The 25,132-nt window shown below is 41.4% G+C and overlaps 2 protein-coding genes across 3 annotated transcripts; both read right to left on the reverse strand.

The window, feature by feature from the left end:
* Positions 1 to 1,220: 1,220 nt before the first annotated feature.
* Positions 1,221 to 19,122, reverse strand: notchl (notch receptor, like). The gene is made up of 12 exons (XM_082553018.1): positions 19,065 to 19,122; positions 18,613 to 18,987; positions 17,370 to 17,514; positions 16,329 to 16,661; positions 14,793 to 15,004; positions 14,224 to 14,548; positions 12,702 to 12,877; positions 11,609 to 11,670; positions 11,224 to 11,347; positions 5,182 to 5,279; positions 4,664 to 4,995; positions 1,221 to 2,175 (listed from the first exon to the last, which is right to left on the reverse strand). The coding sequence occupies exons 2-12, from the start codon at positions 18,662 to 18,664 to the stop codon at positions 1,665 to 1,667; spliced, it is 2,370 nt and encodes a 789-aa protein (XP_082409144.1). The 5' UTR covers positions 18,665 to 18,987; positions 19,065 to 19,122; the 3' UTR covers positions 1,221 to 1,664.
* Positions 19,123 to 19,288: 166 nt separating this feature from the next.
* Positions 19,289 to 24,136, reverse strand: LOC309718065 (uncharacterized protein). 2 transcript variants are annotated; one of them, XM_082553019.1, is made up of 5 exons: positions 23,921 to 24,136; positions 23,481 to 23,588; positions 22,354 to 22,503; positions 20,610 to 21,212; positions 19,289 to 20,471 (listed from the first exon to the last, which is right to left on the reverse strand). In XM_082553019.1, the coding sequence occupies exons 1-5, from the start codon at positions 23,964 to 23,966 to the stop codon at positions 19,552 to 19,554; spliced, it is 1,827 nt and encodes a 608-aa protein (XP_082409145.1). In that variant the 5' UTR covers positions 23,967 to 24,136; the 3' UTR covers positions 19,289 to 19,551. The 2 variants fall into 2 exon arrangements, with proteins under 2 accessions (XP_082409145.1, XP_082409146.1); XM_082553020.1 differs by having other exon boundaries at positions 23,772 to 24,136.
* Positions 24,137 to 25,132: the final 996 nt, after the last annotated feature.

Below are 25,132 nucleotides of genomic sequence, written 5' to 3' on the forward strand. Positions count from 1 at the left end.
TATCTGAGCTCTGATACAAAGAAATACACAAAGAAATTTAAATAAATCCAATAATTTTCTTTCACAGCAATAAAACAATAAACGTAAATAAATGTAACTAAATATACAAATTTATGTTGTGACTGTCATGTAACTTAGTGCAGAAATAATACCACATTTTGTGGTGTGCGTAAAAGTGCTTTAACGCTCACTGATTACATTTAATTCCACCTGTTTACAGACCTGCCTTCGCCACGATTCTCTTATCATGCAAGTCATTTACACCTCTGCAGCTGACAAATGCGCCTGGGAACCCAAATGCAGACGTGTAAATGACGTGCACACCTTGTGCTAGTTTTCGGGATGTATCAATTTTAACACTTAGCTGTCAGCGCAACTCTAATTCAGTCTTCCCACAAATACGCTCCTTCATCTGAAGAAAGACATTTATAAAAAAAAAATAAAAAAAAAAGAAGAAGAGGAAAACAAACGGAGAGAAAAATATTTTTTGTTCTGATTTAATTCAATTAGTAGAAAAAAGTCAAGAATGAAAATGACGATTTTTGTCTTTTTGTCAGTAGAAATCAAAACAGTTCCAATTGTAGCCAGAATTTCGAGTATAACAACAATAATTAATAAATAAATGAAATCTGTGCTGAGAACCATTCATCTGATAATTATTTAACTTAAAAATAATGAGACCAGAATATCTGCAGGACGTTTCCTCGGAGCAGTAGCTGCTGGCCTTGGACGTCACCAGAAAGAGGCCAGTGTTTTACGCATCACTGCCTGTGCAAAAGTGAAAACCTCGCACATCTCATCATAACTCATTTCTGCAGTCCCAAAAGCAGAATCTGACTGTTATTAAAAACGTCATCAAAGGCGATTCAGTTTTTATGGTATTTTACAATTATAGTGATTCTGGGAGCCGGTGGGGGGTGGGACGATTGAAGCAAACATTTTAAGCAGTTTTAATCTATTTTTTTATTGTTCACTCTATGCACGCAGTTTCATTTAATTAAAGTTATTTTTGATTTCAGTTTTTAAGTCCCCGGGTAAGTACCAAGAGTTGTTTGAGTGCTGCTGCACAGTTGCAGGACTTGCTTCTACAAAGACTTTGGTTTTATCATTAATGCTTGATGATCGTGAGTTGAAAAAAGATGATAGATAAAGGACTTATGATAACTTAAGAATGCGCAGACTGTGGATGTAAATTAACGAGAAAAAAAATCCACAACATGTCAACAAAAAGTCACTTTATTGCATGCATCCCTGACATCTCTGTGCAGCTATGCATGTGTTATTCATTTATTTTTCCTTGAATATTTCTTCAATGAATACCAGCTGTTGCATATTTGAGTAGAATTCATCTTAGACATTCAGTTTTATTATTTACAAAATCTGAACATGCCATATAAGAGAACATTTACAACAGTATCCCTCAATCTTAACAAAACAAGAAAACAATTATTTACATGAGGCTGATTTAAAAAGAAATAATTAAAAAAGAGGTAATAAGGGAAGGAATATCTCTCTATGCTGTTGTGTATTAGTCTGACACCAATCCACTTAAGAAGCAATGGGCAAAGAAACACTGGATACAAACAATTAAAGTCCAGCTTAGGGCTTTGCACCGAATGGCAAACTAAAACTGGGTGTCTCTAAAGGAAGCTGAATTTCCTTTCCTACAGGGCTGTTTGTGTGGAGTCACTCATGTTGTTTAACCTCTCACTTCTGGACTTCTGCTCCGAGTTTGTTGAACTCAGTGCTGCTTGCTCTACTCTAATAACACTGTCTCCGTTTGCAGCCGGCTGGTGTTCTGGTGGGGTAGCAGTATCGGTGGGAGGGGAAACAACTACTCTCTCTACGGGCTCATTGGGTGCTCTGTCTGACACTATAAGGTAATTGGGTTCTGGATGGTGGGCGCTAGAGCGGCGCTGCAGTGCATGCTGGGTGCAGGAAAAGGAACGCTGCCGAGGGGCAGGCTGGGGGGACAGGAAGTGAGGCGTGGCGGCTCTGGGGACTTCCTGATGCCTGTCACGGTCCTCGTCTTCTGATGTTACCTCTTGTAAGGTGCTGATTGGCCGAGGGGAGCGGCCCATGACCCGTGGAGGAACGAGAGCTGTTGCTGACTGGTTGAGCTGGGGTCGCCAGTTCTGAGGAGGAGGGTACTGCACTCGGCCCATGGACCAATCACTGGCAAGACAAGAAGGTCATCATAACATTAGACAGCATAAAAACAAACAAACAAAAAAACCTAAAGAGGTCTTTGGGAATGAACCCTTAAAACTGGAAATAACTGGTATTTTTGCAGTTCTGGGTATGGACATCAAAGACTTCACGTTTTTGGTGTAAAAGCCTGAAATAAGGTCTTGGTTAACACAAACTTATGTCCAAATGAATGTCTACATCTTCATTTTTTCTTCTGCAAATTCATAAATAACATAAAATAATGTCCCACTGATTAAATTTGAAACTTTTACATAAATAAAATATTAATTTAAATATTAATGTGCCAGTTTTGGCGACTGAAACAGCAATATATTATCTCTATTTTACTCAGTGCTAATTTCTGGGTGTCTCTGTTGGTTCAAAGAACTTATACATACACATGCAGCCAGGGATGCACCTGGCTAAACCAAGCTAGCAGGTGTTAGCTGATAACTTAGCATTTCACCCATGTTGTCATTTCTTACCCCAAGAAAACAAAGATGGCAACAGCCAAAACATTCACACTGACGCACAGTGGCCATATTTTATGTACAGTCTATGTTAACAATATCTTGGATGAAAAATCAGCTAAATAACTTTAATTTTGTGACTTCAGCGTATCATCGAATGAATCTCCAAAGAAGTTCAACTATAACTACAGGAGATATTCACATTTGTTTTTATTTTCTTTGTTTTTTATGTGTTAAAATCATTATCTATTTTATTTTATGACATATTATCTCACATTACCAGGCCCTTACTATGCACATGTGGGAATATTTGCTAAAAGGTAGGTTTTATTCCCACTGCTGTCAAGTGCTTGCTCAAATGGGGTCGTTTGATTGTTGGTGTTTTGTATTATTATAGGGTCTCTACTAGAGATGGACCGATCCGATATTACGTATCGGTATTACTGGATCGGATATCGGAGAGAAATAAAAAATGCAATCTGATCCATTAAATATCAGGAAAACACCTCACAAAACTTGCGACATGGCATAACTCAGCTCATAACCTTAGCACGTCGGAGCAGTATGCTTCACATGACAGAGCGGCTGTGGCGTGCGAGAACTCTCGGCGGTCTGGTTGAGCATTTGAAGCCTCGCTACCAAACCAGCATTTCATCTCCGAGAAAGTTATCCCAGAGAGAAGTAAAGCAAGTGTGTAAGTTTCATCTCTGAATGTTTGTAAAGCATTCCCACGTTAAGCTTAACAACCGATATATGGAGTGACTGCTTCTCTCCCTCCCTCTCCTGCTGCTACTTCAATCATGAAACTGATCAATGATCAGCTGATCGGCTTTTCTGTCGCGAGTCCATCTCTCTTGTTAGTTTATCGCCCACTTTGCGCCAGAAAGAGGAAACCAGCGGCTGAACAACAGCAGCAGCTTGATAAGCTGTTGTTAGAATTTATTTAATATTACTTTCTACACCAGGATCCTTTTCTACGTAGCTGACGGCTGGTAACTGTGCAGGGGCGGATCTAGCAAAGTTATGCAGGGGGGCAGGTAGGGCATTAACAGAGAAAAGGGGGCACAAAGACATACTTTTCTTTCTTATTCTCAGTTAAAATGTCTCGCTTTTAATAAATAATTATCTGAATCTTACACTCAAAGTTTTAATCTGATGTAAAATGTATAGATGTCCATTACTATATATAGTAACTGTTAAGTCTAATATACCTAGTAATATCTAGTAAGCTATAGTACTTTTTCCTTTGGGAAGGTACCATCTGTGCAGTCTGCAATTCTTTTGAAAAAAGATGTTGAATCTATTTAATTATTGTGGAAAAATAAAAATTTATTGTGAATTTTCTTTACACGTGCATTAAATTAAAGTTGATTGCGTCGATTAAGCATCACGAGGCAGAGGGGGGTGGTTCCCTATTTTTTTCAGCTGGTAGTTGACAACCCTATTAGTTAGGCTGCTTAATATTTCCGCTAAGTACTCTTTAAAACACCAGAATAGGGAGGATGGTGCAGGTTTACGTTTATTACGTTGATCAGTATTGCTGAACTATGAAATATCTTGGGTGCAGTGTATTTTTTGCATACAAGTATAACAGAATAGCTTTAGTGTTTTGTTTTTTAACTTGAGTATGAACTTATACAAAATGCAGCGAGATATTAAAAAAAAAGTTTTATTGATTAAAAAATACACTATATCGGATTCATATCGGTATCGACAGATATCCAAATTTATGATATCGGTATCGGACATAAAAGAGTGGTATCGTGCCATCTCTAGTCTCTACCTTGCAGTATAAAGCGCCCTGAGGCGACTGCTGTTATGGTTTGGTGTATATGAATAAAACTGACTCGAATACGTTACCCTGTTGCCATAACACAAAAATTTCCCCTTTAGAGCCTATGGAGTATCGATCCATCCATCTACCTAGCTAAACCTGTTGATTTAGCTATAAGGCTGGTAAAAAATTCTATACTTTGATCGGCCTTATAATTCCAAAATCTTACTTTTGTACTGGTGGGGTCATATCCCGATGCCCTATGATACCAGAGAAGGAGGCACTTCTTCCAGGCAGGCCTTGTGAGCCCACCCACGGTGAGTACATCAGAGTGCGCTCCTCCCACATCATGTCGCTTCCCGTGTCCACAGGGATGGGTCCTCTCTGGATCTCATGAGCCAACAGGAGTTCCAGCACTTGGTGACGCATTCCCTCTCTGGCCACGTCAATTGGCCGGCGTCCCCTCCGGTCGTGCAGCTCAAGATTGGCACCATGAAGAAGAAGAAGTCTGGCAGTGTCATAGCAGCCATGGAGGGCAGAGAGGAAGAGTGCTGTTTCTCCCTAGCAAAGAAATAATCAGGAATACCACACATTACTTATATTTATGAACACTTAATGCTTCAGAAATTCAAACATAAATGTTACTTCTGTTTGCAATTCAAAACTATAAACAACAGAAGTGATGCTAAATAAATGTCAGGATTAAAAGTCTTCACTTAACACTAGAGAAAATCCATCAGAGCTTACCTTATTGTCTTGTAGGTCCACAGCAGCACCGTAGCGAATGAGGGTCCTTGCTAGTGAGAGGTGGTTTACTGAGCATGCCCAGTGCAGGGCTGATCTCCCTGAGAGAGACAGTGTGAGTGGAGGGGGAGGTTGACAGGGGAAGAAGGGAGGGAGTAAGTCAGCCAGTGAACAACTATTACACAACGAGCCCAGAGGATGAGGAGAGGGAGGATGAAGGCAGGGGATGACCTGCCTCAGCCAAACTGGAAAAGAGATGACGGGATATAAAGGTGGAAGAATAAGAGCTGCAGAAGGAGATAGATAGAGACACAGAGGCCCAAAGGAAAGTAAAAGTAAAAAAAAAGGAAGCATGAACACCAAAGCTAATATGTCCATCGACTTGAGTTTAAGTACTAGAGCACATTAACTTTGTTCTGAGTCAGAGGAGGGCAGCAGGGGAGCTGGAGAAGGAGAGAGAGGAAGTGATGGAGGTCACAGACAGCAGAGGACAGGACAGGAGGGACACAAAAAGAGGACGTGAGAGAGATGGGGTAAGTTACAAGTTACTCAACCCCTCCGTGTGCAGGTGTCAGAAAAAAAATAACTTACTCATGAGCTGTACATGTTTGGGTTCAGGAGGCAGACATCCTCTCTCTTAGTTATTCTGCTACAGGCTCAGACTGCTCATACTCCACATTCCTCTCTTTCAGCCACTGTGCATTGATACACCACTACTGCATGTCTTGTGTATCTCTCTGTACCTTTCTTCCATCTATCTCTGGGTCAGAGATTTTGTTCTGTAACTGCTGGCTCACAACTGGGCAGGTGTTTACGATTTGCATTGTGTTTTATTTGTGTGCTGTTGCACCCCAGCTATGTCAGGGGAGATTGGCCCTGCTTCTGTCATTGGTTTAATCCTGTTAAAAGGTAGTTTTAGGTACTAGGTTTATTTTTGTAACAGATATCAGAACTTTTACTTTGCCAAGTGCCTAAAGATAACATGTGTTTGACTATATCTCTGCCAGAGGTCTCTTCCTGTTAAACAGAAGTTCTGACTGTCTGATCATTGAAGGTCTCTCTCTGTTTTGAACTGGTGCTATATAGACTAAATTTAAACTTCAATCCACTCTCATCTAAACAGATATTGCATTTAGACGCGTTCTTTTTTTTTTCATCACCCTGTACTGCACACTGTGAGGTGTGGGGCCACTGCGTGGGTGCATAGACAACCAGGTAAAAACTGTGAAGTAAAACTAATGTGAAGAATTGTTTGTGTTGTTTACTGAACAAACAAAAGTTTGCTGATGCCACTGTGCCGACGATGTGCACGTTTATTTAAGTAAAAATTAATATGGGTTGTGGGGAATGAACTTTGGCCTCTAAAGTGAGGCATGGCAGAAATTTAAGAACCACTGCTCTAAACAATGTAAGTGTCACAGGCTGGGTCTCCGACCCAGCACTCTGAGTTTTCTTTGTATTTGTCTCATTTTGTTATGTGATCAGTTTTGTGTTATTTCGTATTTTCCTTTAGTTTAGGCAGTTATTGTTCTTGGTTTTCTATGTTTTGGGGTTTTGTAATTATTCATCACGTATTAGGTCTGTTAAGTTGTGTTGTCATGTTTTAGTATTTCCTGTTTTATTCTGGCAATGTCATGTGTTCTTTGTTTATTGTATTTAGCTTTCCTCTCCTGGTCCTGTCATTAGGTTTATGTCTGTCAGCTGTTTTCCCCCATGTGTCGCCACTTCCCCTGATCACCTCATGTCTGTATTTAAGCCTTTTGTTTTCTCCATGCCATTGTCGGTTCGTCTGTTTACATCACCGCAGTCATGGTTATAGTTTTCGTCTGTTTAAGCTCACCTCAGTCATAGTTTTTTGGTCTTAGTACCTTTAGTGTTTTGTTTCTTAGTGTCTTGCCAGTTTAGTGTTTTTTGTTTCTTAGTGTTTTTGCCAGCTTGTTTTTGGTCTCTTGGTTTATTTCCTGCCGGCATCGCAATAAAGCTTCACCTTCTGTTAAAACCTTACTACTCCTCATCGTCATCTGCTTTTGGGTCCTCTTTCCACACACACACCGGCGCACCCCGCCGTGACAGAACGAACCGAACAGTATGGACCCAGCGGATGCTGCTCTCACCGAGTGTCTGGAGGAGACTGCTCGGATCCAAGTGATCCTCGACCGCATCTTTACAGCGCCCGATTTAAAGAGCAAGCAGGTAATGGTTAACGTTGCTGAAGCTATTATGGAGAGGGATCCCCGCCTTCTCCAGCTCCCGGACTCACCTGCCATAGTTGCTGCCTTTACCAGGATAAAGGAGATGCTGCAGGCCCAGGCACTGTCGAGTCAGGAAATGGCTTCCAGCACCCACCAGTCACAACAACCCCACAATCAGTCATCTCCATTGCTGCCTCCGGAACCTGAGTGTGTTCGTGTCGGTTCGCTGAGATTCGCCACAGCGTCACCACCTCTCAGCTCACCAGTTTCCACGCCCTCATCACAGTCTCGCCATACTCCTGCCACGGTCCAGCGCGAGGAAGCGCTGGACACCGTTGATTTAGATCACGACGAGCGTCAGTCGATATACTGCGCTCTATTGGAGGAGGAGCTCCGGTGGAAGCCGTGGCTCATTCCGGAGCACGAGCACTCTTTCCGGGGAACTCGACTGGCTCTCGGGGGACCTCGGAGTTACCAGGGACTTCCACCTATTTCACCGCCGTCTTCCACTCCTAAGAAAAAGCGGCGTGCGCGCCGCCGACGCTCCATTACACAAACACAAGTGAGTGACTATATCTTGGCACCTCATGTTTTTTCTCCGGAGGTTATGGAAACTGACACTACTTTTCCGGTTAATGAGCCCGGCTATACAGAGACTGTTTGCCCTGGAAAAGCTAGCCATCAGGCTCAGCTAAGCTGCTGTGGGACTGCTATCCAGGCCGGTTTGGAGACGGAGGTACAGCTGGTGCAGCCAATTTCAGTGTCAGTCGGAGGGCCCGGGGAGCCCGTCCGGCCTCATGTTTCGTTTGCTGGAGGTTCAGGAGAACCCAGCCAGCCTCATGTTTCGTCTGCTGGAGGTTCAGGAGAACCCAGCCAGCCTCATGTTTCGTCTGCTGAAGGTTCAGGAGAACCCAGCCAGCCTCATGTTTCGTCTGCTGGAGGTTCAGGAGAACCCAGCCAGCCTCATGTTTCGTCTGCTGGAGGTTCAGGAGAACCCAGCCAGCCTCATGTTTCGTCTGCTGGAGGTTCAGGAGAACCCAGCCAGCCTCATGCTTCGTCTGCTGGAGGTTCAGGAGAATCCAGCCAGCTACGTGCTTCGTCTGCTGGAGTTTCAGAAGAATCCAGCCAGCTTCGTGCTTCGTCTGCTGGAGTTTCAGAAGAATCCAGCCAGCTTCGTGCCTCGTCTGCTGGAGGTTCAGTTGAACCCAGCCGGCTTCAAGTTTCGTCTGCTGGAGGGCCCGAGGAGCCCGTCCAGCCTCACGCCTCGTCAGCTGGCGGGCCCGAGGAGCCCGTCCAGCCTCACGCCTCGTCAGCTGGCGGGCCCGAGGAGCCCGTCCAGCCTCACGCCTCGTCAGCTGGCGGGCCCGAGGAGCCCGTCCAGCCTCACGCCTCGTCAGCTGGCGGGCCCGAGGAGCCCGTCCAGCCTCACGCCTCGTCAGCTGGAGGGCCTGAGGAGCCCGTCTGGCCACCTTCTGCTTCACCACCTGTGGCTGCAGCGCCACCTCCTGCGGCTCCCGTGCCGCCGCCTGCAGGACCACCACCTGCTGCGCTACTGCTTGCTGCTTCTACGCCTCAGCCTGAGGACGACGCCTCACCTGGTTCTGCCACACCTCAGTCTGAGAACTCATACGAACTCATTTCACCCACTATAGACTGTGTGTTGCTGCAACTTGAAAAGCAACCTGCCTCGTCAGCTGGAGGGCCCGAGGAGCCCGTCCAGTCTCATGCCTCGTCAGCTGGAGGGTCCGAGGGGACCGTTCAGCCGCCACCTGCGGCCGCCTCGTCGTCACCTGGTCCAGCTTCATCCGAGTCTTCATCCTCGTCTGGTCCAGCTTCGTCAGAGTCTTCATCCTCGTCTGGTCCAGCTTCGTCAGAGTCTTCATCCTCGTCGGGTCCGGCCTCAGCCTCTGCTGCTCCGCCTGGTCCGGCCTCAGCCTCTGCAGCTCCGCCTGGTCCGGCCTCCGAGTGTTCAGCTTCGTCTGCTCCTGCACTTCCCGTCCGGCCTGCTCGTCCCGTCCGGCCTGCTCGTCCTGCACGTCCTGCTCGTCCTGCACGTCCTGCTCGTCCTGCACGTCCTGCACGTCCTGTCCGGCCTGCTCGTCCTGCACGTCCGGTCCGGTCTGCGCATCCTGTCCGGCCTGCTCGTCCTGCACGTTCTGTCCGGCCGGTGACTGGACGTCGTTGCCGTCGTGGACAGCCCTCTGAACTACGCCGCCGTCTTGGACGGCCCCCTGAACTGCTACGCCACCAGTGCCTCCCGCCCGGCCGGCCTCCTGACCTGCTCGGTCGCCGTCGCTGCCTCCCGCCCGGTCGGCCTCCTGATCTGCTCCGTCGCCACCGGTGCCTTCTACCTGGCCGGCCTCCTGAACTGTTTTCTGGGCTCTTGGACCGTTGGCCTCCGGGTCGGCCCCCTGAGCTCATGGATTTTGGACTGCTGGACCGTTGGCCTCCTGGTCGGCCTCCTGAACTTTTGAACTGTCTTTTGTTTTGTTGTCGGCCTCCGGGGCGGCCACCTGAACCGCTTCGCCATTCGCTCCTGTTCTGCCAGGTTCATGGTCGCCCTCCTGAAGTCGGGTCTCGGACTTTTTGTGCCATTGTTGTGTTTGCTCTGTGTGTTTTCGTTTCTTTGTTTTTTGTGGCCTTGTTTCTGGCCCTCCGTCCTGGGCCCCCGCCGCCCGCCCTTGGTGGGTTGTTGTGGTTTTGTTTTCTGGGTGTTTTCGGGCGTCTGGAATCCGCCCTTGAGGGGGGGGCTCTGTCACAGGCTGGGTCTCCGACCCAGCACTCTGAGTTTTCTTTGTATTTGTCTCATTTTGTTATGTGATCAGTTTTGTGTTATTTCGTATTTTCCTTTAGTTTAGGCAGTTATTGTTCTTGGTTTTCTATGTTTTGGGGTTTTGTAATTATTCATCACGTATTAGGTCTGTTAAGTTGTGTTGTCATGTTTTAGTATTTCCTGTTTTATTCTGGCAATGTCATGTGTTCTTTGTTTATTGTATTTAGCTTTCCTCTCCTGGTCCTGTCATTAGGTTTATGTCTGTCAGCTGTTTTCCCCCATGTGTCGCCACTTCCCCTGATCACCTCATGTCTGTATTTAAGCCTTTTGTTTTCTCCATGCCATTGTCGGTTCGTCTGTTTACATCACCGCAGTCATGGTTATAGTTTTCGTCTGTTTAAGCTCACCTCAGTCATAGTTATAGTTTTTTGGTCTTAGTACCTTTAGTGTTTTGTTTCTTAGTGTCTTGCCAGTTTAGTGTTTTTTGTTTCTTAGTGTTTTTGCCAGCTTGTTTTTGGTCTCTTGGTTTATTTCCTGCCGGCATCGCAATAAAGCTTCACCTTCTGTTAAAACCTTACTACTCCTCATCGTCATCTGCTTTTGGGTCCTCTTTCCACACACACACCGGCGCACCCCGCCGTGACAGTAAGTTGGTGGTCCAACTCTGAAGAGTTGTTTGAAATATACAAACTTTGGTGATCCCATGACGTGAACCAACAGACAGTCAACAGTTCTGGTTTGGAGAGACATCACAAAAGGTATCGGCTGTAACGCCATTAAATTTCAAAGAGAGACCTTTTGAGGAACCGTTGTCTACCGGGTACCTTTTAATCTTTCCATTGTTTTTGTTTCTAAACATATAGTTAAAGAATTTTAGAATCATTAGCTTTAATATTTGTCATTTTGACCATGTTGTGTGTGTGTGTGCTGGAATGGCTTGGATTTTGTTCATTGTTACAACTTTTTCTTAAACCAAATGATTAAAGGAATAAACGTTTAGATTGAAATTCTATTTTAGGTTTATTAGGTTTGGTGTTGAGCCATGTTTTCGTGATAGTAACTGGGACCAGGAAGCATTACCAGTATGATCTGTATTGTTGACTGGCACTCCTGCTCGCAGAAGCTCCAAGACCACTCTGTCCAGCCCACTACGCACTGCTCGGATCAGAACCACAGACCCATCTGGGCCACACCACTCTGCAGACTGCCAACACAACCAAACCACAATGACGAGACACATAATCAATACAAACTCTGTCATAATGCCTTTTTTAAATTTATTTTAAAGAAAAGTTTAAACCTTCTTTTCTAAAATCTTGTTCTAAAGTCAAAACATAAAGAAATCTTCTTAAGTAAAACATGAAACTAAATACACCATCAGAATCTCTCTACAGTCACAGGGCAAAAACTGTTTAAATTCCTGGCATATAATGGCTTCTCGAAACATTGACATAATGAAACTGACCTGCTGAGGAGGACTGAGCAGAGGAGGAGGCATGGCATTCCTCTCCCAACCTCTAGGTGGAGCTGAGGGAAAGCAAGCAACGTTTCAGGGTTAAGGACATTATAAAAACAGGAAATGTATAGTTGTCACGAACATTTTATGTCCCACAATGCAATTTCGTGCTGCAAAGTGTGTTTGTATGAATCCTGCTTTACTATAAACTTTATTACTTTACTTTACTTTATTAATCACTTTATTCACTTTACAACAATAGTCTGTGAGTTTAGCTGTGAGATACTGAAGATACTAAATAGAGTGATTCTGGGTCTGACAGTGAATACAGTTTGAATTTCAGCTTTGTATGTGTGACATCTGTGGTGAAATGTTCAGCCTATAGGTGCAACAAATTATTATTTTTAATAATCATCTGGATAAAAATAGCTTAAAGCTCCCAAGTTTACTTTAATATTTTACTTTGAGAAACTACCAAAGCAATCAAATGCAAAAATATCAAATGAAAAACATTTTGGAGAAACTGGAAACACAGATTTGCTCTTTGAATCATAACAGTGATCTTTTCTGCTGCTGAGGTCCATCAGAAACCAGCATTTTGTGACTACAGTTGAATAAATTCAAATTCAAATTTTATTTGTCACGTACACAGTCATACACAGTACGATATGCAGTGAAATGCTTAGACAACTGCTCGTGACCTAAAAAAAAAAAAGGCTATGAATAAGATAGGAAATAAATATGAAAAATTAAAAAGGGTAAATTTAACTAGGAAAGAATAAAATATAAATTAAGGTTAAAAATGAAATAACTGTACAACACAATTTAGAATGAAGGGTAAATTTAACTGGGAAAGAATAAGATAAAATATATAAATTAAAGTTGAAAATAAAATAACTGTACAACAAAATACACAATACACAGTATAGAACTATATAAGAATGTATTGTGTATTGTGTATTTTGTTGTACAGTTGTACAGAATAATGACAGATTTGATTACAATATCTGCCATATTCTTTACAGCAATAGAATTTATGGTATATAGAGATTACTAAGCCAGATAGTCAAGCAACTGAGACAAAATACTGATGTTTCCTTACACTGTATAGCTCTGCGGGGCTGAGCGGCTCCAGCACGGTAGTGTTTCTGCTCCTGGGTCCTGTGGTCACAGATGGAGGCATCGTCCTGACGTCTGGAGCATCTCACACTGAGGTCCTCCATTGAACTCTGAGTAAAGTCTGTGTCACTTCCTATATCCTGGTCCCTCTTAAGAGGCCTGAAAACCAAAGCACAGTTTTGATACGGCACACTGAAAACTGCAGTAGTTTTCATGTGGGCACATTGTGTTTTCATGTCCTTTGCTTTACTTTCTTATTTTTCAGCACAGTTAAGAACAATAATATATTATGCAAATATCGGCTGATATGAAACAAAGGTATTCATGCAGAAATGAAGAGGATATCACTGGGATGTCTCAGGTCCAGAAATATCAAATGTTCCTGTTTTCACCATAAGCCCAGTACTATATCTTAACTATGGGTACAGTTATTGATTATATGCTGTTTCACCTAAGCTTTTGATTATATTTTGAGGTTAATCAAGACTTAAGTAGAAAATATATAAGTTAAAACATATTTAAAAATGCCCTCTATGATTTTCTACATCAAATACAATGTTTAACTTGACTAAAAACCAGAAATCCTCAAACTAGCTAATATAGAATGATAATATTTGAATATATATGTATCTAAAGCCCACTGTTACGCAGATGATACATGTTCACAGCTGAATTATGATTAGTCATAGATGGGAATCATTTAAGCGTTGATGTTCACCACTATTATGTAATGAAGGTAAAATCACTGCAGTCATGGACAAAACTTGTTTTCTGCAAGGAACAAAGTTCTTTGTAAAACTTTGTCATTTGTGCATGCATAAATGCATAAATGACTGGTGTGTCTGCGTGTGTGCGTGTGTGCTTATGATGTTTTTTAACTTTATGTATGTTTTACTGTTTATCAAATATTTCCGTATCTCACCTAACAAAATATTTCCTTTTTTTGCCTGCTATTTTGAACCAAAACTTGGTAAGCATCTAAATCGGCTTTTTATCTGTTGTACAGGGGAAAAAAATTGTTAATTCACAAAGGGGAAAATGAAAATATCATAAATAATAAAATAAAAAAGCAGTTGTCTAATTCTATGAATTCCTTTCTATATTTAGAAAAAACATCTTAAACACTTGTTATTTACATATCAGACACACAGACAATTTTTTAAATGAAATCTTGTAAACAGTTACCGAAACTTAACTGGCAGCTCTTTTCAAAACTCCTGACTCCTCTTTTATTAAAAATTCTGCTTGCTGCAATCCTACAGCAATTCCTGTAAGAACAACATGGTCTAGTTTTACTCTTCACCAACCACTGGTCACCTACCTTTAAGAAACTGGGAATTGTGTTTCAGGGCAGGATTAGATGAGAAAATGTACCAGGGTGAAAGTGAAGTGACATTCAGCCTTTGTAATAATTATACAGGATGAGCTCTCTCTTGTTACTGAATGCAATGACATCATTCCGGAGATTGGCAGACAAAACATCCTCTCAAATGAGCTCCACTCACCGCATTCGCATGGCATCCTCCCCTAGCGGTTCCCTCCTTCTCTTTTTTTCTGCTTCCTTGGCCTTTTTCTTTTTCTTCAAGCTGACCTTATCTTTCTCTCTGCTGGTTCTGACCCGTTGTTCTTGGTGTGTAGCATGCTGTATCCAGGCCTTGGCTTTGCTGTCACTGTCGGTGACTTTAGACCGGTGCTGCACCCTGTCAGTACTGTTCCTCTTTGCCCGCTGCTGCCTCACCCTCCTCACTACCAGGATTACCACGAGAGGCAGCAGCAGCAGAAGCCCAATAGCTATGGCAACTACGGCCCAAAGCCATGCGGGAGTCGGCTCTTTAAATGAAAAAATTCAAACAATAAAAGAAGACACAAAGACAAAAAAAAACACTTGAAAAAGATTCATTTTTATCTTTTTGCTTGTATCTATTTATATCTGAAATATGAAACACATCAACAAATCTGAAAATCTGCACAAAATGTACACACTGGAAACACAAAGGTGTTTTATAGTGTTTTGTTTGGATGAAATTCAAAGCTGGAAATGTGCGTGTGTGGGAGACAGGACATGTGAGCCTACCTTCAACTTCCTTTTCCTCCTCTCTGCTTCCTATTTCCTCTCGGACACCTCTAATGCTGATGACGGCATCCAGCTCTGAGAGGTTGGGGAAAGAGGTAGGTTTTAGTTCCTTTACAGCACGCAGGAAATTTGCGGCCTCAGTTGCATAAGGGAAACAGGTAGAGGGTGAACGGGAGCATGGCCTGTTGTCCACTTGGAGGAAAAGGAGGGAGCTAGGAAAAAGAGAGTAAGAAATGATTGGAAAAAACATGTATGTCATCTTTGAGCATTGTTTTATATGTATTTTCGCATGGGTAAAATTACCTTTGCAAAAAGTTATACTCTTTCAACAAAATAAATTAAAGAAAGAAAACAAAACACAAAGATAATTTCAAAACAAATAAAGCTACAAAGCTCAATTATGACTGGCTTATTGTAATTAATGGAGTTCCCCAAGGTTTTATGTGTGGCCCACTTTTTTTGGTCTTAATTGTGTTAATGCACAATGATCCAAAACTTTTATGGAGAATATGGAATTTCACATTTCTGTGAATCTTCTTTCCCAGTTACTTTATTTGCTTTAAATATGTTCAAGTCTTAACTATATAGATTAAGGACCAGATTTACTAACACACTATGCCCCAAAACTGGGCATTTACAAAGAGAGTGTAGTGACATGATTGCATCTAAGAAGTGGGAACACAGACTTACTCTGTTGTATATATATATTTAGGAGTTAACATTTAGGGAGGAGAATATTTAAACCAAGCATGTGAACGGATTTACTAACTACTCCAACATTTAAAGCAGAAAACAAGCATGTCTTATTTTTTGCACTTGATACTGAAATGAATTGACTGTGCCTGTGTTTAGAAAACAGTATAACTGTAAATCACCTAAAAGACTAACCACAGCTATTTGGGGAATGGGATATGCTATTTTCCCCTATTTAGCTAAGAGCTAACACTTTATTTTTTGAATGCAAACAAATTTAAAGTTATAGATTTTTCTACATCTCTGACACATAGCCTAATCTCTAACTGAAATCAAATGGATAATTCATTAATTCTACTCTACCTCTAAGCTCATTTGTATATTTTTGTATTTTTACACAGATATTCCTAAATAATTGTACTTTTGCTGTGTAATCTTATTTTACACAAATAAGGATATGTGAAATCACAAGAGGAAAAATAGCCTCAATTTCTTCAGCTTCAGGCTCTTGGATGGTCTACAGGACAAATGTAAACAGAGTGATATCTATGGCAAAGGTAAGAGTGAGAAAAATAGAATATTTATCTTTCTTTTATAATACAGTTATCGATACTCTGGTGCCAAATATCAACATTTTAATTAGAACAGGACTTGACAGGGCCACTTACTCCTTGTGGTGGTGCAGATTTGCATATTTTTAGAGTTATTATTGTGTTGCTTTGTCTTACATTTTTTATGTTGCCAGGCCAAAATGTCTCTTGTTACATAAAGGTTAAACAAAGAACATGCACTGTTTTTGAAACTCCCAATCACAATGTCAGAAACATTTGTCTCAGTACCCACCCATCTGAGTCTGCTGGTGACGCCTGCGCCAGCATGTTAGCAAGCTCCTGAGCATTAAAGTCGAACAAATTCCTGGTGGTGGCGAGGGGCACGGAGTCTCTCAGCTTGAGCGGTGACAGGAGGAGGACGCTGAGTGCCCAGAGCACGGAGCTGTTGAACGAGGCGCCACGTTGATGTGGGAATCGAGTGTGTAGGATCAGGGTGCCTTTAGCCCACACGGGGCTCTGGTGTTTGAAGCATTCGCTGCTGTCCCATCCACAGGCCGCGCTATCACATCCCTGATCACAGAGGGAGTTGGCAAAATGATCACGGCAGTAGTGAATGTGGCCCGGGCTGAGAGTCATGATGAGAGCGGAGAAAAACAAAACAAAAAAAGAATAGGTGATCTAAGAAATAATCTCAACTCAAGGTATACTGAACAGTAACAGATAACAGACTACTTGTACTAAGGTTACTTAATGTTTTCATTTATTCTACTTTTATAGACACCTTTGTGCTGCCTGGATCTCTTTAGTATTGTAGTTTGTATTAGTGTTTTTTTATAGTTTCTTTTTTTTTTAAAGACTGAACACTAAACTTCCATAAATGATTATAAAAGTAATAATCAACAGGTTTTACTCTTAGATTACATTGATTGTTTGTATTTCTTGGCCCAGTTTCTTTTCCATAAGGTTTTCTTTAACATAAAAATAAAAGGTAACCACAATAAAATGAGGAAAAGATGAAGAAGAACAGGTGATATTACCTCAGTTTAAAAAGCAGAGCCACAAACTACATCTTAGTTGATCAAATATTTATAAGAAGCATTAGAACACAGTACATAAATAAGCTGTTATGACTGTTTAGTGCGTCACTATCTTATTACCTTTTTGTTTCATGATATATGGTTAATCTATCTGTTCCTACACCCAAATATTTTGAAAAAAATTATATTTATATATATGTCAAAGTCGTTTTGAATTTATCACTAAGTTAAAAAATATTTGTAAGGGCTCTGAAAGTCAGAGGGCTGTAATGAAAAGAAGAACAAAAGTATTTTACTTGCAGGGAACCCTGTCCTTCAGGCAGTCAAAGCCGTCTCTGAGACACTCGGGGTCCGTACACTCTCTGTTACACGTCCCATCTGCGAACTTTTCCTTACATTTTCGGTTCACTGGGCAGTGGCCCCATGGATCACCAGATGCAGCTGTGGAGACAGATGCATATTAGACTTTAGAAAAAAACAAACAAACAACAACAACAAAAAACTGCACTACACCACACAGCGTGATTATAGTATTCCTCACTAAATTAAAGAGTATTTGCAGATGTAGTATTTGTAGATCTACTTTTTAATTAATATTTTGTCCTCAAATGAAGCACACATGGGTATTTTAAATGGCAGGTGACTTTTATCAGCAGTGAGATATGTCACAGGTAAATAAACTTCCACAGCTCTCCAGTTTACTATTTTCTGGTACAGCAAAATAGATCCGAGGTCCTAAATTTCAGCTTATCTAACCAGACATTATGCACAGCTGCAGAAAATAAAATGACTGTACAAGCAGTTTTCTCTAACTGTTTTTATCTCCAGACCAGCTCACACACAAATTCAATCCACTCATTGTTTCAGACCCATTAGCAGCTTTTCATAACAATGCAGGTCAAGCCATAAAAGGTGGCTCCTGATTCGTACTGTTAAAGGGAACAGGAAATGAGCCTGACACAAACAGGAAGTTTCCAGGAGAAACGAATAGAAACAGGAAATGGAGTGGGTCGGGAACTTGATAAAGGTCGAAGGTTGTTACTCTGGCAATGAAGAATGTGATGGAGTTGGACAATGGGTTTGGCAGGTGTGTGCGGGACCATAAAGTCATGGTAGAAAAAAAAAGGATAGACAATAGAGCTGTAATTAGACATGTTCACTCGCCAGCAAAGGGAGTCTTTTGGATACGAGTAATTTTACAAAACTGAGCCAGGAAAGATTTAAAAAATATGTATATATACTGCTGACATAAAAAAACATAAAAACACTTTTCATTTTGTCTTTAACAAAACTATGAACTACATTTTGACGCAAGTGTGTTTGTAAACCATGTAAACTTATAAATATTTTACACATTGAAAGAAATATAAATATGTTTGTAACTGAATGCATTTTAAACCCCTCTTCTTTCAGAATGAGCTTTCTGATCATGACATATAGCTACAGGGTTCAGTTTGGTCACTCACTGAGCAGGTGGTGTGTTTCATGTAGGTTCAATAGAAAAAGGAATTCTTTGAATGGGGAAGGGGGGTAACTCACCTTGACATGTCAAGCTCAGTGCCAGAAGAACAAACGTCCTCAGAGCTATCATCTTCAGGCCGTCCCAGTCACCAGGTGCTGCCCCTTCTTCTCAAAAAGCCGTCCTCCAGTCCAGCTGTGTGGTATTATTCCACTACAAACTGCTTCTGATGTGCCAACGCTCAGATGAGACTCTCTATTTCACGTACTGAAAAGACGCTGTAGCTCTTCCGTAGCTGCAGCCCGGCTGCTCAGAATGAATAGTTAACTGTGAGTGAAGTCACCAAATCCCCATCACTGCTGCCACCAACACCTTCCAACTCCACCACCCAGCCCACTTTGTTCACTCGCTCTTTTTTCAGAGGGCCCTGCGGATATCTGGACAACTTCCTGCCACTGTGTGGAGAAGAAAAGGAAGGGCGATAACCATGTGTGCATGTATTTGTGTGTATGCGTGTGTTTGTAATTCTTACTGTGACTCAGGGAGCTGCTGGGAGAGCCGTTACTTCATATTGTGTAAAAAGCAGCAGGGCGTGACGAGACAGATTGGTTTGGATTTGATGATTTCACACATACACACATCTGGGGAGTCCTAACAGCTTGACTGTGACTGCTCTGCCTTTGAAAGAATTCTGGAAATACTTCTGGTAGCTGTTAATATTTAATTCACAAGGGAAAATATCAACTTTGACACTTGAGTTGACTTTGACCTTTTACATCATACATATCGAAACGATAAAATAGCAGTTTTGTTGTGCTCTAACAAAATGATGCTCCAAATAACACGAACCACTCGGAGGCCTCAAAATGAACGTAGTGCTTAAATTGTTTCAGCTACATCGAGACAACTACACTGCTTCAAGAAGTGCAAATATAAAAGAAGGATCCACCATCAAGTCTCAAACAAACGGTGTATAATACAAAGTTGATATTAACTTGGCAACAAACACCAACATTGGTCTACGGGTCACCGACTCTCTCAGGTTGTTGCCCTGGAGCTCCTCTTTCCAAGCAGTATTCCTCCCAAAGCTCATTAAACAAGTTTCCAGTTCCACCAAAAGAACAACACTGGTCCTTTTTGGAGTCACACAATCTTAAATTCATTTTTTTAAACACAGCACAGAAAACCTGGCGTGAAAGCGGCGCTGTCTTCTGATCCACGCAGTGGCTGTAGTAGTACCTGTAGACCTCGGACATGTTTGAGAAGACTGGCTCCAGACAGAGCTTAGAGGTGGACGTTCCACCACAGGAAGGTGACACTTTTGGTAAACTCTCTAGAAACTCCTTCAGGACTATATGCTCAGAAGCTTTACGGGATTTCCTCTGCATTCGCTTCTTACTGTTCTCCTCCGAATCGTCTAGCTGGGAGGCATTCTGGGCCCAGTTAAGCACTGACCACTCTCCAATCCCCAAAGTGGAGAGGAACATTTTTTTGCAAACTTGTTTTTTATCGCCATCTGCTATCAAATGATATCTCATTGAGACTGATCTTCTAGACTGAGTCCACGGTGCACGGGTTCTTTCCACCGGATCACAGTCCACAAGCCCAGCCACATAGACCTTCCTCTGAGTCCAGTTCATACACTGCCAGAAAGCAGTGAACAGCCCACTCCGCGTTTCGTCACTAAAGTCAGCACAAAAGCGGTTCGATGCCCTTTTGCAGGCACCGGATGTGCATCTTGGCCCCATTGACCTTTGAGCTTTAGTAATAGCGGCGCCATCTTTCTTTCTCTTGCTGGTGTACGGTTTTCCCTCCATCCTGAGTTGCTTCTGACGATTTTGTTTCCATGTTAGTGGTTTTGCAACTCTGGATTTCTTTCGGATTGCCCCCTCTTTTTCTGGTAGCCTGTTTTTGTCTTTGTCAGTTGCATTCATGTGTTCTGTAAAAACATGGGAACCTTATTAACATGCACGTATCATTATTGAGATATACCTCATTGCTTCTGCCAAAACCTGTGTAAATCAGGTCAACGAGTTTATAAAGTAACTGATAAACAGTCAAAGAAAAAAACACTCACCTTGAGTAACTACTGCAGTGTTGCTGTCTACAGGAGGGGCAGTCACAACTGGCTTTTTTTCTGACTTGCTCTTGTTTGATTCAGTCTTTTCTGTTGCCCAGTTGAGCACAGACCATTCTCCAATCCCAAGCGTGGACAGGAACATGTTCTTACATACTTGTGTCCGTTTGCCATCCACCATCAAATGATAACGAAGTGATACCGATCTCCTTGAAGGCAACTCCGCAGCCCGAGATCTTTCCACAGAGTCACGATCGACTTGTCCTGCTACATAGAGCTTTCTCTGAGCCCAGTTCATGTACTGCCAAAATTCATTGAACACCTTCTTCCTTGTTTCTTCAGTAATTTCACTACATAGCCGATTTGTCGCTTTTTTGCATGCATCCGAGGTGCATCTTGGTCCTATGGCTCTTGGGTGTTTGGTTACAATCTCACCATCTTTCTTGCGTTTGCTTACATATGATTTTCCCTCCATCCTCAGCTGTTTCTGCCTGTTTTGCTTCCACTTTAATGGATCTGCAACTTTGGCTTTGGTTATTTTTCTGACAGCGCCTGCTTTATCCAAATTGGTGTTTCCATTTTGGGCAACTGTATTAAGATGTGCTGTACAAACAGATCAAAAAACAGAAAAACATTTTTGTTGTTATTTTTCATTGCTAGCACTGGAGGTTTGGGATTTTTCAGAAACAATGAAACAATGAAACAATCATTCAAGTTTAAACCCTCAAAATCTTTTCTCAGAAATATTGGGGATGTTTATTGGTCTTATTATTATTCTGATAGCACTCAAGCATTTCAGTTGAATGTTCATGGCAAAGAGACCAATTCTGAATACATTAAGAGAGGGAGATGGAGGGCAATGTACTCATCCCTAGTGAAAATTGGGTAAAAATGTGTCAACTGCAGTGGACCATAAAAGTCTTCAATACATGGCGAGAGTTTGGATGGAGACACTTAGTGAGATATTTTATTACACCAATTCAAAAAAGGCACCGAGAAGGTCGCGACTTATGTTGGAGGCTTTGTGGGACCTCTGGAGCTAAACATTATCATATCTTCTGGGGATGTAATGTAATTTTGGTCCTGTATGTGTAATCATATAAATTTTGTTTATGGATCTAAAATCCCCTGTTCATTTCAGTGTATATATTTGGGAGCTGTAAACACGCAAAACTGGAAGAAGTCTGATATGAGACTGTTGGCAATTCTATTGATTGCTAGCAAAAAAGCCATTACAAGGAAATGGTTAAAGGTTGAACCACCGTCACAGGAGGACTGCATCAATATAGTCAACGAAATCTACATTACGGAAAAACTATCATTCACTTTGAGGATTCACAGTGACAAGTTCTATGAGCAACGGTCAAAATGAACCAAATATGTTAAACCAATAAGATCTGACTTTTTGTAAGGTTCTGGAACTACGAGTGATACATGGATTTCGGGGATGTCTAGGCCCGGTGGCGCTGAAGCAGCTGACTTTTCTGTTGACCCAAATTAATTTAACTATATACGTAAAAGTATATATATTAAATAATAATGGATAAATGGATAATAATAATAATAACAAGAATAATTATAAAAATATTATTATAATAAATAATCCACCGGTGTTACTGAAAATTAAAAAATATATATATATATATCAATTGAATGTTCACAAAATTAACTTTTTATAATACTTGCATGCACACTTATACATCCAAGTAAAGGTGGATGTACATTAACTCTTATCTGTACTTACTAGTGTCAGCACCCACAGGTGCTTGGTGATGTACAGGAAATTGGGAGATCATCTGCTGCTCAGATATTGTCATTGAGTGGGACCGTTTTTTACCCACTCCATCTTTGTCCATGTCAGATTTCCTGCTTGCATCACCGACATGCAGGTGGTCTATGTAGAGAAGCATACATTGTAACAAGCAGCAATGAGTTGACTGTCCAGAATTCTGTCAGCAGTAACTCTCCCCCTAGTCTCCACATGTAATTGTGCACACATCAACAGCCTGTTTTACATTGTTGTAGCCCACATTCATGTTCAGTAAATATGTCTGTTTGTATGAAGCTTTGTTTTGTTCTGTTTGCTTGTATCAATGGCTCTGTGGATTATTGAGTCATTTATAGGCTCAAACTCAGGAGGCAGGAATTGAACTCAAAATGAGCTTTAATGTTGATTTCCCAGGTGATAAACAGTCCAGAATCCACAAGACAAGTTACAGAAAATAGGACATCTATACATCTACACAGTAAATACAAGGGCTACAAAGACAAGGAACAGGTAGCTGGAGGGATGAATCAATAAAGGTTAAAAACACAAGACTATACAGAAATAACCCTAAAAAAAGAATATTAACAAAAATGAGAAACAAAGAAGTGAAACCCCAGATACTCAGAAGCTACTAATCAACTGTAATCAAATAGACACTGACATTGACCCTTAAATGAATAAAAATAATCATTTAAAAGTGTAAAACATGCAAACACGTTTTTTTTTGTGCCTTACCTTGTATATTTGTGTGTTCTGTGACTGGTAAATAGTCACTCGTGCCCCACAGGAATATTTGAATATGAAATATTGATATCATGTTGGTAACACAAACTGTGTACTAAAGATAATTCTTCTCTTTGTATGGCTTTGGCATACTTGGCATACAAACCCTTTTCACTTCCCAGCACTCACATTTGAAATGTAACATCCTTGCTAAACAAAAATATACTACTAAACCTATACTTCTTATTTGAAGTGACCAGAGTGGCCTGGGATTATGTTACAATTTGTGAATTGTTTAAGTCTGCCTCTGCTTGTTAGGACAGGTGAATACCTGATATTTTTCACATTTCATTAAACATTGCATGAGCTCATATACCCACCTGGTGGGATGTGATGGTGCCCAAAAGTCTCAGGGACTGTGGGTCTGTGGACTGGGGTTTTGGGGGTGGGTTTGGGAAGAAGACCAATATCCTCCATTGCTGCAATAGCTAAAACATGAAAAAGAAAAGAATTATTATTGTATTTTACGATTGATTTTAAAATCGCATTTTCTCCAGCCATCTTTCTTTCCCCTCTTAGGTCATCACTAAAATCAGCCTGAAACCCCGTCAGCGCAGCTGTTTACTGTGCACAACAAACCCATGTGGCCAAATCCAGATGTTTTAGCTTACGTAGAAGTAGGCGTTGCTGGGCCTGAGAGTCACGGAAAAACTGCAGATCGAGAAGCTGCTCCTAACGCGGTATATCTGGCTAAGCTCTCACCCTTCATGCAGGCTGAAACCTTTAAAACGACACATTTCTGGCGTTCGTGTTTGCTTACACAGCGTTATACATTTGAAAACGTCTCGTAAACCCGTCGCTTCCATCCAGACCAGCTCACAAATGTCCCCGCTGCCAACTGTTTACTCCATCGCGGCTCTGGCAGCGAAACTCCGCAGCAGTCAAATCAGTTAACTCGACTTTTATTTGGCTAAATGTTCATAACTGTATGCTCTGAGGGGCTTCTCACAGGCAGCTGCCATGTCTGAGCATGCGCATCCAGGCTTTCCAGGGTACATATACAAGTGACTTTGGTGTGACAGTTTATAACAGAGATGGGAGCTCAGTTTCACAAATGTATGAATCACATATGTGTAAAGTTACGCCTTAATTTCAGCCAAAGGGAAACAAAAATGAATATTATTGTTGCAAATCCCATAAAGTCTTCTGACAGTATTCTGATGCAGGCCATCTATGCAAGGATTATTTATATCATTCAATTCTGCGGTTACAAAGAGATTAATTGCTTTAGTTTGCACTAGAAGAACAATGACAACAATGTGCCATGTCTAACAACATGTAAATATGCTTTTATATACTGAAAAAAAAGACAGTGTAAGAGCATAATTCTCCATAATAATAGGTCTAATGGGTCAACATAAGGGTTCAAATTAGAATTATTCAGTGGCTGCTCTCAGTTCAATATTTACCATAGTAGCCTATTTTATTTACCAACTGTGGTTTGCACCATTGCCTCACAGCAAGAAAACCCTTTGTTCAAATCCATCACAAGGCTGGAGCTTTCCTGCAGGGACTTTACATGTTCACAACCCTAAACTGGATAAGCAGAAGAAAGTGAATGGATGGACTTTCCTTGATTTTTTTCATTTAGTAAAGCATTCTACTTTTGAACAGATTACTGTGGATTTAATTAACAGTTATGATTACTAGGTACTAAAAACGCTTCATTTTCTCCAAAGTTAACCTCAGTGAACTGCAGTATAAACATGCTGCATACATTTTAAAGAAATCATTATCCCAAAAGTGCTGCTGCAGTAGAAATTTCGAAAATATTTCCCGACATAGAAACTAGAATACAGTGAAAACACAAAAAGGGATATTGTATTGGCTGAATCCAGTTTGAATTAGTTTAGAATTCTACATTTTAAACTTAAAACTTTTAAACTAAAAGTTTTTTAATGCAATAAAGGACTATAAATCTGTCGTTTTTTAAGTGCTGAAGTGTAAGAAATTGACCAAAGATGTATTTTAT

The sequence above is a fragment of the Aulonocara stuartgranti genome, assembly GCF_965226115.1.
Source record: "Aulonocara stuartgranti genome assembly, chromosome: 11".
Taxonomy (NCBI): Eukaryota; Metazoa; Chordata; class Actinopteri; order Cichliformes; family Cichlidae; genus Aulonocara; species Aulonocara stuartgranti.